This window comes from Gadus morhua, chromosome 4, assembly GCF_902167405.1.
Source record: "Gadus morhua chromosome 4, gadMor3.0, whole genome shotgun sequence".
NCBI classification, from domain to species: Eukaryota; Metazoa; Chordata; class Actinopteri; order Gadiformes; family Gadidae; genus Gadus; species Gadus morhua.
The window spans coordinates 20,626,404-20,641,193 of record NC_044051.1 but is presented as its reverse complement, the minus strand read 5'-3'; the positions used below and the strand labels follow the sequence as shown (position 1 = coordinate 20,641,193).

Here is a 14,790-nt window from a genome sequence, read left to right as displayed (position 1 = left end):
TATTGGCGGTGTTTCTCAACCTTTGACCAGGGCCGCACTTGGGTTTCTCTGATAAGGATATGGCCCGCAACAAGATATCTGACCTAATACGCTATCAACATTTCATATCAACGATAAGTTGGAAAGATGGAAAAAGGGCCAGTATTAATTTACTAATGAGTCGTACCCATACCCAGGAGTTCACTACATCCAATCAACCAGTGTGGCACAGTGCACTGTACATACATTAATCTGGGCTTTCCTGGTTCCAAATCAGGCAGTGGGAGAACCTCAACCCTGGGGTTCCTGTCATGAAGTCAAAGGGGAGTTTCTCTACAGCCTGGTGGATGTAGGAGTGGTCTGTGAAGAGTTACCTGTTCAGCGAACATACCTTGGGGCTTTGAAGGTGGCTTCTGGGTTTTTTGTTGCCCACTGATTATATTCTGCTTATTATACACTTCAGTATGTTAAAATGATTAACAGTAGCACAAGCCTATATTTCCTCCTGAACAGATTTTGTTTTAATTCGCCCAACAGATAATTTATTAAAGTTGTGACCTGCATTTTAATGATTGCTGTATTCAAACTGTCCGAGAAGCCCTCCGACGCACCACCTAAACCGCTGTTTAATAGTCCATCCACACTTCCACACACTGGGGCTTTAGAACAGTGTATCCGAGAATCCTAAATCTCTCCTGGGTACAGCCAGCAACATTAACCGCTGTCAGGGCGGAGCTCCAGGCGTCCACGCGGCCGTGGCGCTAGCACGTGTTATTTTTGTGATGCACAAGAACAACGGGACCAGAGTTCGGAGTAGAGTAGAACGTTTCCCAAACTGGTTAAACGATGTATTTTAAACCAGTTTGTTTTGACATGACAATATTCGTTTAGTAACTGGGACAAAATGGCATGGATTACTTTTTTTTGTTGACTATACAAAACTTACTAAGAAGTTTCTAAAACCAAAATGAAAATTTGCGTATAATCTTAACCGCAAAAAAGGACCGTTAAAACCCTTCTTCATAGGTTTTATTTTAAGAACGTTATGGCTGCCCCCTAACTTACTAATTTAAATTGATCCAAGCCAAATTTATATTAGACTTCCTCTTCCTATTTTGTTCAACAACTTTTTTCTGAACCAGACAATTTATTTTAATCTGTCAATTTTTTCTGCTCACTATTGAAGCGGTACACATTTCCCCATGAAAATCTTCTCATTGCGAAGTTGGAAATAAGAGGGAGCCAGCACTGTGTCCGTCTAACCCAATGTCTTCTGAATTGCATCAGATGATGGCTTGTACAGCACATCATATTATGAGGGCTAGAAGGTTCCATTGTTATGTCTGCAGGTTTAATTGCGTTTTTTGTTTTTAGTTTATTAAGTAATATAATATGGGAGTTCTGTTTCAGGCTGAAATAATTTGGTTGATGGAATGAAAGACATTAAATGAGATAACATCATAGTTGCTGAGATCGCTTGCTGATGTTTGAAATACTTGCAATGATGTCAGCATGCGTCATTCCAATTCTATCTAAATTCATGTCTTTCAAGAGCTCCCGATAAAACGCGGGCTTGTTGGTGTTTAATCTATTTCAGGACTCAGGAGGTATGTGGCGTGGTTCCCTCTGAAGGGATCTGCACTGTGTGATTTTGCATGTCCTCTGAGGGCCTGATCTGCATCACGTTCCTCAGCAGGCCTTATTTGGTCAGGCCAGGGTGTGCTGCTGTTGCCTCACTGAAACAAAACATTTGTTATAAATTCCTTAGGATTTCCAAGACTTGCTCTAGAATTGTTTTATTAGTGAACTTTTTTATGCCTACATTCTGGGGAAAAATAACACCATAGGGAATATTTATTTTTATTTTACAATACGTTAATCAAAAATCATAAGTCTGTTCAGATTCAAGGCTGTTACATTGGTACTTTAGTACTTTGGTAACGTTTTGTCTCAGTCGCTCTGGAATTGGTCTTTTATATTGGGATGCAATGCCTTGTTTATCTTGCTCACCCCTTTTTTGATGTTTATCATTCCTTCTTCATGTTATGCAATGTAGTTGTTGAACCAAGTTCTCCTTTCTTTGTAGTTCATAAAGATTTGACAATGTGAAACATTTCAGAATGTTAGTTCACTTAGTTTATAACAAATTCTGATACAAATAACTCTAAATGTCCACATGCACCATTTTCAAGCAGTGTATCTAGAACCAAGCAACCACTTTTAAAAGACCAATAGCTTATATTACTAAACCAAAAATAGCTACTTTCCAAGCGTATATGTGAGGTGGAAAGATTGCTCTCCAACATGACCTTTTAATCTCATTTTATCAGTCAATCCTATACATGCACCCAGCACTTTCGTAGCATGAATACAGGAACTTGCAATCAACACTTCTTAATGGTGTAGAAACAGTATTCGCTATTTGCAACTCTAAAATCTTGCTCAAAGCAGCATTAACTAACCATAGATTTCATCATATGTGACCTGTTCCTGGCCTCATAGGGTCATTTCTTTGTCAGCTGGAGTAGTGAGATGAAGGTTTCTCTGGTTGTTGGGGGTGTTGGTCATGTGGACTGTTTGCCTTTTCTGTTACAAACATAGCCAAAGACAACTCCTACTTCCTTACTGGGATGCTGTTGTTCAGAGTATTTCTAAATGGAGTCCTTAATGGTATGGTTGTGCTTGAACAAAAAAACCTATTCGCTGCATAACATCAATAGTGTGTAAAAGTGCCCGGAAATATGCAACATGATCAATGTGCCGTCCTTCAGTCCCAAACAGCATGGCATGGCGAGCCGCCGTCAGATGGAACGTGTAAAGAAGACGGTCTTTTCTTAAATCAACAGAAGACCCTTATTTTGGACTACTTCATGTAGTACCTTCGCCCGAAGACCCCTCAGCATGGTCCTTTTCGTCTGCTACTCGCTAGGAGCCATCCCCATATGTACATTTGGTTCTCCCCAGTTTACGGCGGCTGGGGGTTGAAGGAAGTAGGTGTCATTTGAACATTGGGAGGGACACACATTGAGCTGGGAGTTAGGGGAACCTTCCCCAAAGGACGTGTCAGTGTCAAACACAGCAATGTACCAGGTGACCATTGAATATAACAGAATAAAATGTCCTTAGGCTCTTAGACATTCTTTATTGACTTCACATATTTATTCTCCCGTCGTTCAACTTTTCTGATTTATTATAAACCCTTGCTGAGTGAACACGCATACAAAGGATTTACTTTCCTGTACTCTTTGTATGTTGAGTTTTAGGAATTGTTTTTTTTTATATATAAAAAAAAGATCCAATGCTGAAGCAAAATAACCACCCTTGTTGAAGGCATTGTTCTGTCTATCAGGAACATTTTAGGAGGTTTTCAAAATAAAAGTAATCTGCTTATTTCATGTTTTTATTGGGGGGGAGACCAATGCCCGTGTCCTAAATACTGAACCCATACACCAAATGTTCGCCTGCTTTCTCTTTCATTATTTATTTCTTCTTTCTCTTTATCCTACTAAACTCGTCGATTGACAAAGACATTGTGATGTTTCGATTCTCAAACTATATCCTATGCATCTCCTAGCACTATAACAGGACAAGGAAGACTTTTGATTCTTTAATCAAAGCCAATGATTTCAAATGGGGGCAGTTTTCTGTGGCTCAAAAAGCAAAGTAAATATGGCTGATATATTGTATGTTATGGATGTGTAGTGATACCATAGTAGTCCCCTACATAGGCATCATCACCTAGACCACATACAGAATAAAGGAAACCTAACTGGATGTGAGGTAGTTACCCGGACATTGTTTAGGGTTTATTCATGAATATGCTTTATTAATTGTAGAGCGCTGTGCTTTTATTTAGCCTCCTAGTTAAAATTGCATTGCAATTGTGATGTGGATGATCTTAAAATTGTTCAGCCAAAACATAGAATCACAGAATATATGTAGACAACAGTCCTACAGTATTAATGAAAATCTATTCAGACATGTACAGTATGTACAATGCAGACTAGAGCACATTGTATTTGATATGGTAGTATTCCATTTCCCTGAACACAGCAGATGTCTCACTGGCAGGAAAAGATAAGTCATTGTTGTTGTGTATCGGTTAACTAGCATCAGTCACGTACTCAGAAACATTAGATGAAGGGAACACTGGTCATGCACGGATGTGGCGGACTTCAAGATAGCTTCAAATGTCAAAATGGTTTGACATGTGATACAAATGTTGTCAAACTGAAGGCCCCTAATATGGTTGAAAACTACATACAAGTCATTTGGCATTATTGTCCAATTTGCAACACAATTAGAGCTGCCAAATATTGCCCACATCTTGTTACTTGGAATCAATAAAGTTTGACTTGGTATGAACATTACGCCGCAACTCACTATGACGTACCAATATGTAGTCACATTATGGATCAGTGTGGTGACTTGTTACATTGTAACAAGGACACTGTAGTGAAAGGTTCTACTGCCTCAGCTGCAATGGTGCAAGGCAGACTGGACCAAGTCACTGGATTGAGAGATTTTTTAGCTGCCAGTCCCCTTTCTGGTATGATTGGAAGAACATATTCATAATTGATGTTATCCAAACTACCTTCGTCCCTGGCTAATGTTGAAGGCACACATGGCTGGTATGACGTGAACCTCCCAGGAACCTGTGGCAACCTGTGTCCCCACCGGCAGCGGGGTCTGACCTCATAAGCCATCGATATTGAGCTCATGGGCGGGTGCCGCGTTGCAGCCAATAGGCCGTGTTGATTCCTCGGTATTACGCAGGGGTATCAAGAACTACATCATGAAATCAGATTCACAACTGGGAAGGGTTGTTTCCCCATAAAGCCCAAACAATTTACTTTCCGATCTGAAAGCATTTGCAACATTGGCGCAAGTCATTGGCACAACAAACCTTGGTTGAAGGTTGAGAGAAACCAATACTGTCACAGCACGTTTTACTGGGGTTGGTGTAACGGTGATGGGTATGATTTAAGAGCTTTAATTTGAGTGTAATTTGTTAGTAAAAGCATAGCCATCCATCCCCTACTCACTAATAGCTTGAGGATGGTTAGGCCTTTTCTAAGAAATAACACTCAAATAAAAGCTCTTAAATCATGCCTATACCCTCTCAAGCAAACCAACATCCTCACCTTCTGGTCGACATGAATATCTATTCATTCATACATTGTGTTTGAAGACCTTGTGTGATGACAGCCACATACTTTTGAGCAAATACTTGCATTGTGTCCCTGCATCCAGGCCATAAGGATTGATTAATGGGAATAGGGTGTTAGTTATTGTATCATTATTCTGATCACATGCCATCACTATGCAACCTTGTTTAAATGTTAAGCTAATGTAACTTTAGATGTTACACACTTTGTCCAGTATGTGTATTCAAGTTCCCAAACAATTTTGCGATTATTTATTAAAAGTTTTAGTTTTAAAACTTTAAAACCTTAGTTTTAGCTGCAACAAGGCTTGTCTAGTGCGCATGAAAAACTGATGTTAAGCCAAAACCAAAACCAAATCCCGAACCCTACCAACGATATTTGTAAGATACAATCCTGACATTGTGCCAGAGCATTGTTGATTCCTGTGTCTGTGTTGTTCTGACTGTCATCATTGTTCCTCTTTCAACTCCAGGAACAACTGGGGAACAAGCGAGAACCGCAACCATGGTGGCGTTGTCACTGAAGATCGGTGTGGGGAACGTGGTTAAGACCATGCAGTTTGAGCCCTCCACCATGGTGTTTGATGCCTGTCGCATCATCAGGGAACGAGTCCCTGAAGCCCAGCTGGGCCAGCGTGAGTACTGCTCCTTTTCCAATGCAATCTGCCTTTTTGTCTTTCTGGTAAAAAAATAAAATAAAGAACCAAAACAATAGGATTTTTTCTATTGTTCTGTTGTTGGGGTGGCATGTAGCTCAGGAGGCATGTAGCTCCTAGCTGAGTGTCGCGGTGTGCCTGAGCAAGGCATCTCACACTAACTGCTTCTGACGAGGTGGCTGTCGCCTTGTGTGTTGGGCTCCGTCGTCTTCACCTTTGTGAATGTGTGCAATAAATCAGTGAATATTGGGCATTTCAGTGGCCACTGGTTAGACATTTACCATTTACCATTTTCACATGGGATTCATTGAAGCAGTTTAATGAGTTTCCACACTATGGCCAGCCCAGGGCTCAGGTTTAACTCATCCCTGTGCTAAGGTAAGCCAAGGGCTGAGAAGTGTGCAACATGTGTCCTCATGAAGAATGCACTGGGACTGGTTGATGCGCTGTAAGCAAACATTTAAATCCACCTCTTGGGTCGCTTTGTGTCGTGTCGACTAAAACAGCCTTGGTTGTTTACGTAACTGGTTTGAGCGAAGCGCTCTAAACATGGCCGCCCTCTGGGTGTACTGATCATAACTGGCCATGCGACTCAATGAGTGGGTTTAAATGTTTGTTTGGCAGCCTATCAACAATGTATCAGTGCTTTTTTCACTAGGACATGAGCGTGTGTGCAGCTGTCAGAATGACCAGTGGGTCAGTGTGGTCCCCAGCTATCCACGATGCTGACAGTGACTCATAGGCAACATGTGGTCATACATGATCACACAGAGCACAGGAGACCCATATGAAGCTGGAACCAACACAGGGAAGGGCTTAGAACCTTTCAGAGAGGAAACCACAATGAACACCAACACAGACACATGGATTGATATAGTTTGATGGTGCAGTGTTTGCCCTGATGTTGGTCCTGGTGAACAAATCACCACTAATTGGTATCTCTGGGCAGAGCGGACCTAGCGAGAACTCCTAAAATATAAATGCCTGCTTGAGATGAAAAGTGTTTGCAGAAGACGACAATGAAAAGACTTGCTGTGCCTTTTTGCAGCCAACGACTACAGTCTGTTCTTGTCGGATGAGGATCCCAAAAAGGGAATCTGGCTGGAGGCAGGCAAGGCCCTGGACTACTACATGTTGAGGAACGGGGTGAGTGAAAAGACCTGCAAACTAACATACATCAACACAGTATAATCTAAGATCGATAAAGCTGTGTAGCTCTTAGCTTGCTGTCTCTGACCAGTCTGGCCCCCATTTGAAATGTGATAGTGACGTGTATCACTGTTGAACCTTTACTAATGTACACCGCGGCCTCCAGGACACCCTGGAGTACAAGAAGAAGCAGCGTCCCCTGAAGATCCGTATGCTGGACGGAACCATCAAGACCGTCATGGTGGACGACTCCAAGATCGTCAGCGACATGCTTATGACCATCTGTGCCAGAATAGGTCAGCACGTCACCTTTCTGTTCCTGGTGCCACACTTTGCCCGTCTAAAAATCGATATTGTTGCATGTATAATGCATTATTTTTAATGTCGGGTTTATATTTCGTTTCTAGGAAAGAGTGGAGGGGAATGGGGAAACCTGGTGTTATTAATCGATTGTTTGTTTTATGGAAGGAGTTGAGTTCTGCGATAGCGTCGTCTAGCCGTTTGTTTTAACCTCACTCCATTTTACATGTAGGCATCACAAACTATGACGAGTACTCCCTGGTCCGGGACATGGGCGAGGAGAAGAAGGAGGAGACCATGGGGACTCTGAAGAAGGACAAGACCTTACTACGAGACGACAAGAAGATGGAGAAGTTGAAGCAGAAACTGCACACAGACGATGAGCGTGAGGCCCTTCTCGATCATCTAACATCACGTAAACACTGTGGTTGATCCAGACCGTTAGTAAGCCATGGATCCCCCTCTCTAGTGAACTGGTTGGACCACGGCAGAACACTGAGGGAGCAGGGTGTGGAGGAGATCGAGATGCTGCTGCTGAGGAGGAAGTTCTTTTATTCAGACCAGAATGTCGATTCCAGAGACCCGGTCCAGCTCAACCTGCTCTACGTTCAGGTCTGTCACTCACTGAATCACTATCACTACCTCACGACTATCATAGAAGCTAAAGCTAAACCAATGTTATTCATTCATCTGGGATTATTTGAAGATGTGTGTGTATTTAAAGTGTTATTTGATGTGAATTCCACAGGTTCAGTCATTTCCCTACGGGGGAAATGGAAAGAGTATTGCAATACAAGATCAGTGTTTTAGTGTGCACTATTCATTTGGATGTTGTTGAATCATACTTATTTATTTGTTCTTTCTTGTGCGTCGTGTGTGTGTGTGTGTGTGTGTGTGTGTGTGTGTGTGTGTGCGCGTGTTAGGCCCGTGATGACATCCTGAATGGATCCCACCCAGTTTCCTTTGAGAAGGCATGTGAATTTGCTGGCTTCCAATGTCAGATCCAGTTTGGGGACCACAATGAGATAAAACATAAGCCGGGATTCTTGGAGTAAGACATGTGCATTATTTACTGAAGTTTGACCAACACATGGAAACTATTTATTATAATATGTTATAATGTCTGGTTGGTTAGCCGTTTTAATAATTCTGGATCCAACTTTTCCCTTTTCAGTTTAAAAGAGTTCCTGCCAAAAGAGTATATTAAGCAGAAAGGAGAGAAAAGGATATTCCAGGTAAGAACTGGGCTTTTTGGTCTTGACATTCCTGTTCAGTCAGCGTGTTTACATGCTCTCTAGAAACCAGGTAGTAACCCGGTTAAGTAACTGGCATGTAAAGTGGTTAACCGGTGCTCCCTCATGTCACTGTACCAGAGAGTTAACAATGCAATGACATGTTTTGTTATCGGGTAATCTTGTTTTTTTTGCTTTTGAAGCAGTGATTCATAAATATTTTTAATTTAAATAAAATTGTAAACTAAGATTCCAACTAATGTGTAATTGTTTTGTAATTGAAGTAAATGCATAACATGGAGAATGAAATGGTACAATTTGACAACTTATTTTCTTTGAAGGCACACAAAAACTCCCAGAATATGACAGAAATCGAGGCTAAAGTCAGCTACGTCAAGCTCGCTAGGTCTCTCAAAACGTACGGCGTGTCCTTTTTCCTTGTGAAGGTAAATCCAGGACACTAAAGCTGGCACACATGTTGGCCAGGATTTAAAATGATGTCACCTGACATGTGATGACACACATTCTAACGTTTACCTTGGTCCAACCTTCTGCAGGAGAAGATGAAGGGGAAGAACAAGCTGGTGCCGCGCCTGCTGGGCATCACCAAGGAGTGTGTGATGAGGGTGGACGAGAAGACCAAGGAGGTGATCCAGGAGTGGAACCTGACCAACATCAAGCGCTGGGCCGCCTCCCCAAAAAGCTTTACTCTGGTGGGCCTCCTGTTTGCCTATCGATGGAAATGTTCTTAAATCAAATAGTGAGGGTAATCTTCATTCAATAGTTGATCATTCTTTCATTAATGCCGTCTCTCAACCTAGGACTTTGGTGACTATCAAGATGGTTACTACTCAGTGCAGACCACTGAGGGTGAACAGATAGCTCAGTTGATTGCTGGCTACATCGATATCATCCTCAAAAAGGTAAGTCACACGTGTGTGTCCATTGAGAATGCAAATCATTTTGTGTGTGTAAATGGCCTGTTATGATGCATTTGCTCAGTGGAGGAGATTAAAACCTGGATACCCCATTCTACTTGGTGTGTGGTATGTGTGTGTGTATATATCTATAGATAGATAGATAGATAGATAGATAGATAGATAGATAGATAGATAGATAGATAGATAGATAGATAGATAGATAGATAGATGCCACGTACATCATCGATTTAAAATAAAAAACACTTGAAAAATGGAAAAAATAACACTCTATGCTATGCTAAGGTCAATAAATAATAATTAATAAATATGTTCAACAAATATTGTTGTTAATGTCTACACAGAAAAAAAGTAAAGACCACTTCGGACTAGAGGGAGATGAGGAGTCTACCATGCTGGAAGACTCTGTGTCTCCTAAGAAGTAAGTACCTTCACTAGGCTAGTAGTAATGTACTTTCACTAAGCTAGTAGTAAGTATCTTCACTATGCTAATAGTGATGTACCTTCACTAGGCTAGTAGTAATGTACCTTCACTAGGCTAGTAGTAAGTACCTTCACTATGCTAATAGTGATGTACCTTCACTAGGCTAGTAGTAATGTACATTCACTAGGCTAGTAGTAAGTACCTTCACTATGCTAATAGTGATGTACCTTCACTAGGCTAGTAGTAATGTACCTTCACTAGGCTAGTAGTAATGTACCTTCACTAGACTAGTAGTAATGTACCTTCACTAGGCTAGTAGTAATGTACCTTCACTAGGCTAGTAGTAATGTACCTTCACTAGGCTAGTAGTAATGTACCTTCACTAAGCTAGTAGTAAGTACCTTCACTATGCTAATAGTGATGTACCTTCACTAGGCTAGTAGTAATGTACCTTCACTATGCTAATAGTAATGTACCTTCACTAGGCTAGTAGTAATGTACCTTCACTATGCTAATAGTGATGTACCTTCACTAGGCTAGTAGTAATGTACCTTCACTATGCTAATAGTAATGTACCTTCACTAGGCTAGTAGTAATGTACCTTCACTATGCTTAATAGTAATGTACCTTCACTAGGCTAGTAGTAATGTACCTTCACTAGGCTAGTAGTAATGTACCTTCACTATGCTAGTAGTAATGTACCTTCACTATGCTAGTAGTAATGTACCTTCACTAGGCTAGTAGTAATGTACCTTCACTATGCTAGTAGTAATGTACCTTCAGAATGCTAGTAGTAATGTACCTTCACTAGGCTAGTAGTAATCTACCTTCACTATGCTAGTAGTAATGTACCTTCAGTATGCTAGTAGTAATGTACCTTCAGTATGCTAGTAGTAATGTACCTTCACTATGCTAGTAGTAATGTACCTTCAGTATGCTAGTAGTAATGTACCTTCACTATGATAGTAGTATTGCTATCATTTTCATTCGGTTAAATTCATAACTCAGAGACAGGGCAGGGTTGCTTCCACCTAAACCGATCAGTTTGGACCATCTCCCCTCCGAAGGTCCACGGTCATGCAGCAGCAGTTCAACACGATGGGGCGGGTTGAGACGGGCTCGGTGGCCCTGCCCGCCATCATGCGCTCTGGCGCCGGCGGCCCAGAGAACTTCCAGATGGGCTCCATGCCCCAGGCCAAGCAGCACATCACCAGCGGGCAGATGCACCGCGGACACATGCCACCGCTGGTGAGACGGACACGGGGTCGGGGAGGGTTAAGCCTTGTTAGTCTAGATGGGGAGGCAGCTGGCTCAGGAGGTAGAGCGGGTTGGCTGGTAACCAGTAGGTTGCTAGTTTGATCCCCGGCTCATCCTAGCGGAGTGTCGAGGTGTCCCTGAGTGCTCCCGATGAGCTGAGCATCGCCTCACATGGCTGACTCCGCCGTTGGTGTGTGAATGAATGTGTGAATGTTAGGCAATATTGTAAAGCGCTAAGAGTGGCCACTGGTTAGAAAAGCGCTGTATAAATCCAGTCCATTTTACCATTTGACCATACCAAATCGTTTTGATATGGTCAAATGTGATAACGTTTGTGATAATGTCCTCAGTGAAGTGTTTCATCGTGATAGTTGTTCAACAGGCCATGAATACTTCCTTGGCATTACGACATGACAAATGTTATACATTGTTTGGGTTTTGAATAAATAACCCATGGATGGTTGTGTGTGTGAACAGATAATCTTACATTGAATCATAGTGATGGCTGGGGAACTGTGCAGCACGTTGTTTATGTAATCCATTTCTCGTGTCAGACCTCGGCTCAGCAGGCCCTGACTGGGACCATCAACTCCAGCATGCAGGCCGTCAACGCGGCCCAGGCGTCTCTAGATGGGTTTGACACCCTCCCAGTACTGGGAACAGACGCGGTGAGTACAGAAAACCCTTCAAACCTGACCTATAATGGTGTGTGTGTGTGTGTGTGTGTGTCTGTGTGTGTGTGTGTGTGTGTGTGTGCGCAAATTGTCGTTCATTCATTGATTGTTATAAAGAAATACAACATTTTAACAGATTTTATTCATTCATTCTGCCCACGTTGTATTATTTTGCACATTGCAGGGTGCATTGAACTGTGCCCAGCGACCAGTACCCCAAGTCATCAGAGAACATGTGTTTCCGTTCCCAGGCCTCCCAAGCCTGGCGCAGGAACAAGATGGACGAATCCAAACACGAGATCCACTCCCAGGTGGACGCCATCACGGCAGGGACGGCCTCCATGGTCAACCTGACCGCAGGTGGGTCAACGTTATCAGTACGGACCCTTCTCACTATGCAGAGTCAACTAAATGTTTATGTTCTGAGTGGCATTATAAAGGGAAATTCAGGGACCGCCCCTGTGGCTCACCGGGTAGAGCGTGTAGCATTACGGCCCAGTCCTGATCGCAGCGACCCGGGTTCGATTCCTGCCAGTGGTCCTTTGCTGCGTGTCGTCCCCTCTCTCTCCCATAACGTTTTGTCTATCTCACTCTAATAAAGCATAAAAATACAAAAAATAAATCTTAAAAAATAAAACAATAAAAACATTTCAAAAAGGGAAAGTCATAGCTAGTACTGGTTGAAACCTGCCGATCTCCTGATCAGTGTCCCGGGGCCCTCATACTGATGTCCTCTCGGCCCCTCAGGAGACCCAGCAGACACCGACTACATGGCGGTGGGCTGCGCAGTGACCACCATCTCCTCCAACCTCACGGAGATGTCCAAGGGCGTGAAGCTGCTGGCCGCGCTCATGGAGGACGAGGGGGCCAACGGACAGCAGCTGCTGGGAGCCGCCAAGAACCTGGCCACGGCCGTGTCCACCATGCTGAAGACGGCCCAGCCCTCCAGCACCGAGGTCTGACCATCGCACACAGGGCTACTACCTGCTAGGCCAGGGTTCTATAGCCTGCTAGGCTAGGGTTCTATAGCCTGCTAGGCTAGGGTTCTATAGCCTGCTAGGCTAGGGTTCTATAGCCGCCTAGGCCAGGGTTCTATAGCCTGCTAGGCCAGGGTTCTTTAGCCTGCTAGGCCAGGGTTCTATAGCCTGCTAGGCTACGGTTCTTCAGCCTGCTAGGCTAGGGTTCTATAGCCTGCTAGGCTACGGTTCTTCAGCCTGCTAGGCTACGGATTATAGCCTGCTAGGCTACGGTTCTATAGCCTGCTAGGCCAGGGTTCTATAGCCTGCTAGGCCAGGGTTCTATAGCCTGCTAGGCCAGGGTTCTATAGCCTGCTAGGCTACGGTTCTATAGCCTGCTAGGCTACGGTTCTATATGGTACTAGTGTGGTGTCTTGTTGTGTCAGTTTGAGTCAAACGCTGCTTTTTTAAATTTATTTAGATGTTTGCTTGTTGTTATTTTTAATCTTAAGTGATTCTTTTTCATTAAGCAACTTAATGTTCTTTTTCATTCACTGAAGTAACCTGGTTTAAGATGTGTTCTTTCTCTGATATTTAAGAATATAATTATCATTCAGAAATCATTGTAATGGGGTATCGTGTGCTCTCTGCTGATTCCCATTAACCACTAACTCAAACTAGCAGAGGTATACAGGGTTGGGTTGTTCCTCATCTTACCGTTGATTTGCAGCCCCGGCAGAACCTGCTGCAGGCTGCGGGGAACGTGGGCCAGACCAGCGGAGAGCTGCTGAGCCACATCGGAGAGACCGACGCCGACCCACACTTCCAGGTACTAAACCCTTCTGGACTTCTATCCTACCGTTGGCGGGCGTAACGGGCTCCCTCAGAATACAATCACCCTGGATTTGAGTCCATCGAGTTCCACATCTCAGACTTGACCTGTCATCTTTTGAAGTTTTTAATCCAGTTTTTTAATCAAGGTTCATTATGTTTGTAGGACATTGTGAGGTGGACATGAAGCAACAGTCTGGTGTCAGCATTATGTTTTGGCATTTAGCTCTCCATTTAGGACTAGCTAATCCAATGTCTTGGTTATGCAAAACATTGTGCAAAGGTCAAGGCTGGATTCTAAAAGTCGGTCTATCCTGCTTCACCTCTTCCTTTTTTTTAGAGATCAGGCCTAAGCTTCAAACATTATAAAAAGCATTGGAATGCAGCCCAAACCTTCTTTTTTAAAAATGTTATTTATAATGATGTTACGATGTATTATTCATCTGTCATTTTGGGCCCCTGCAGGATATGCTGATGCAGCTAGCCAAGGCTGTGGCCAACGCAGCAGCGGCCCTCGTGCTAAAGGCTAAGAACGTGGCGCAGAAGACGGAGGACTCGGCCCAGCAGAACAGGGTCATCGCCGCCGCTACGCAGTGCGCTCTGTCCACCTCCCAGCTCGTGGCGTGCACACGGGTGAGTGGGCGTCGTCACTCTGCTCCACCACACTGATGAGACGTCTGGGCTCCTCCATGTTTCAATCGATCGTCACGAGTGTCTTCTTGAACACGTTTTTGTTCTAAACTACTTCTTCATCTCCTCCTCCTATTCCTCCTCCTCTTCCTCTTCTTCCTCCTCCTCCTCCTCCTCCTCCTCCAGGTGGTGGCCCCGACCATCAGCTCCCCTGTGTGCCAGGAGCAGCTGATCGAGGCGGGGAAGCTGGTGGCCAAGTCGGTGGAGGGCTGTGTGGAGGCCTCGCAGGGGGCCACCGGGGACGAGGTTCTGCTCAAACAGGTGGGCGCCGCGGCAACAGGCGTCACGCACGCCCTCAACGAGCTCCTGCTGCACATCAAGCAGTACGCCAGTGGCGCCCACCCCATCGGACGCCACGGAGAGGCCACCGACCGCATCCTGGACGTCACGGAGAACATCTTCAGCTCCATGGGAGACGCCGGTGAATCTCAGGTTTAGGGTTAGCCCACTAACACCCAGCACAGCCAAACTTTCAAACCCTGGTATCCTTGTGGTCACCAGGACTCGGCTGTTGTCCGTTTGGTGCTTTAACCATCG

At 43.9% G+C, this 14,790-nt stretch overlaps 1 protein-coding gene across 2 annotated transcripts in view; it reads left to right on the top strand.

Annotated features, from left to right (window-relative positions):
- tln1 (talin 1) overlaps window positions 1–14,790 on the top strand; it is a 43,373-nt gene that overhangs the window by 1,545 nt on the left and 27,038 nt on the right. The window contains exons 2-19 of one of the 2 annotated variants that reach the window (XM_030354311.1): window positions 5,620–5,781; window positions 6,851–6,948; window positions 7,118–7,247; window positions 7,484–7,636; window positions 7,721–7,863; window positions 8,175–8,302; window positions 8,426–8,486; window positions 8,825–8,929; window positions 9,041–9,196; window positions 9,305–9,406; window positions 9,766–9,842; window positions 10,913–11,093; window positions 11,657–11,770; window positions 12,028–12,136; window positions 12,524–12,732; window positions 13,463–13,561; window positions 14,029–14,196; window positions 14,380–14,674. In XM_030354311.1, the coding sequence (XP_030210171.1) occupies window positions 5,652–5,781; window positions 6,851–6,948; window positions 7,118–7,247; window positions 7,484–7,636; window positions 7,721–7,863; window positions 8,175–8,302; window positions 8,426–8,486; window positions 8,825–8,929; window positions 9,041–9,196; window positions 9,305–9,406; window positions 9,766–9,842; window positions 10,913–11,093; window positions 11,657–11,770; window positions 12,028–12,136; window positions 12,524–12,732; window positions 13,463–13,561; window positions 14,029–14,196; window positions 14,380–14,674 (2,458 nt within the window). In that variant the 5' untranslated portion in view covers window positions 5,620–5,651. Of the gene's footprint in view, window positions 1–5,619; window positions 5,782–6,850; window positions 6,949–7,117; window positions 7,248–7,483; window positions 7,637–7,720; window positions 7,864–8,174; window positions 8,303–8,425; window positions 8,487–8,824; window positions 8,930–9,040; window positions 9,197–9,304; window positions 9,407–9,765; window positions 9,843–10,912; window positions 11,094–11,656; window positions 11,771–12,027; window positions 12,137–12,523; window positions 12,733–13,462; window positions 13,562–14,028; window positions 14,197–14,379; window positions 14,675–14,790 lie in introns of those variants that run through there. The other variant, XR_003976476.1, reaches the window with a different exon arrangement.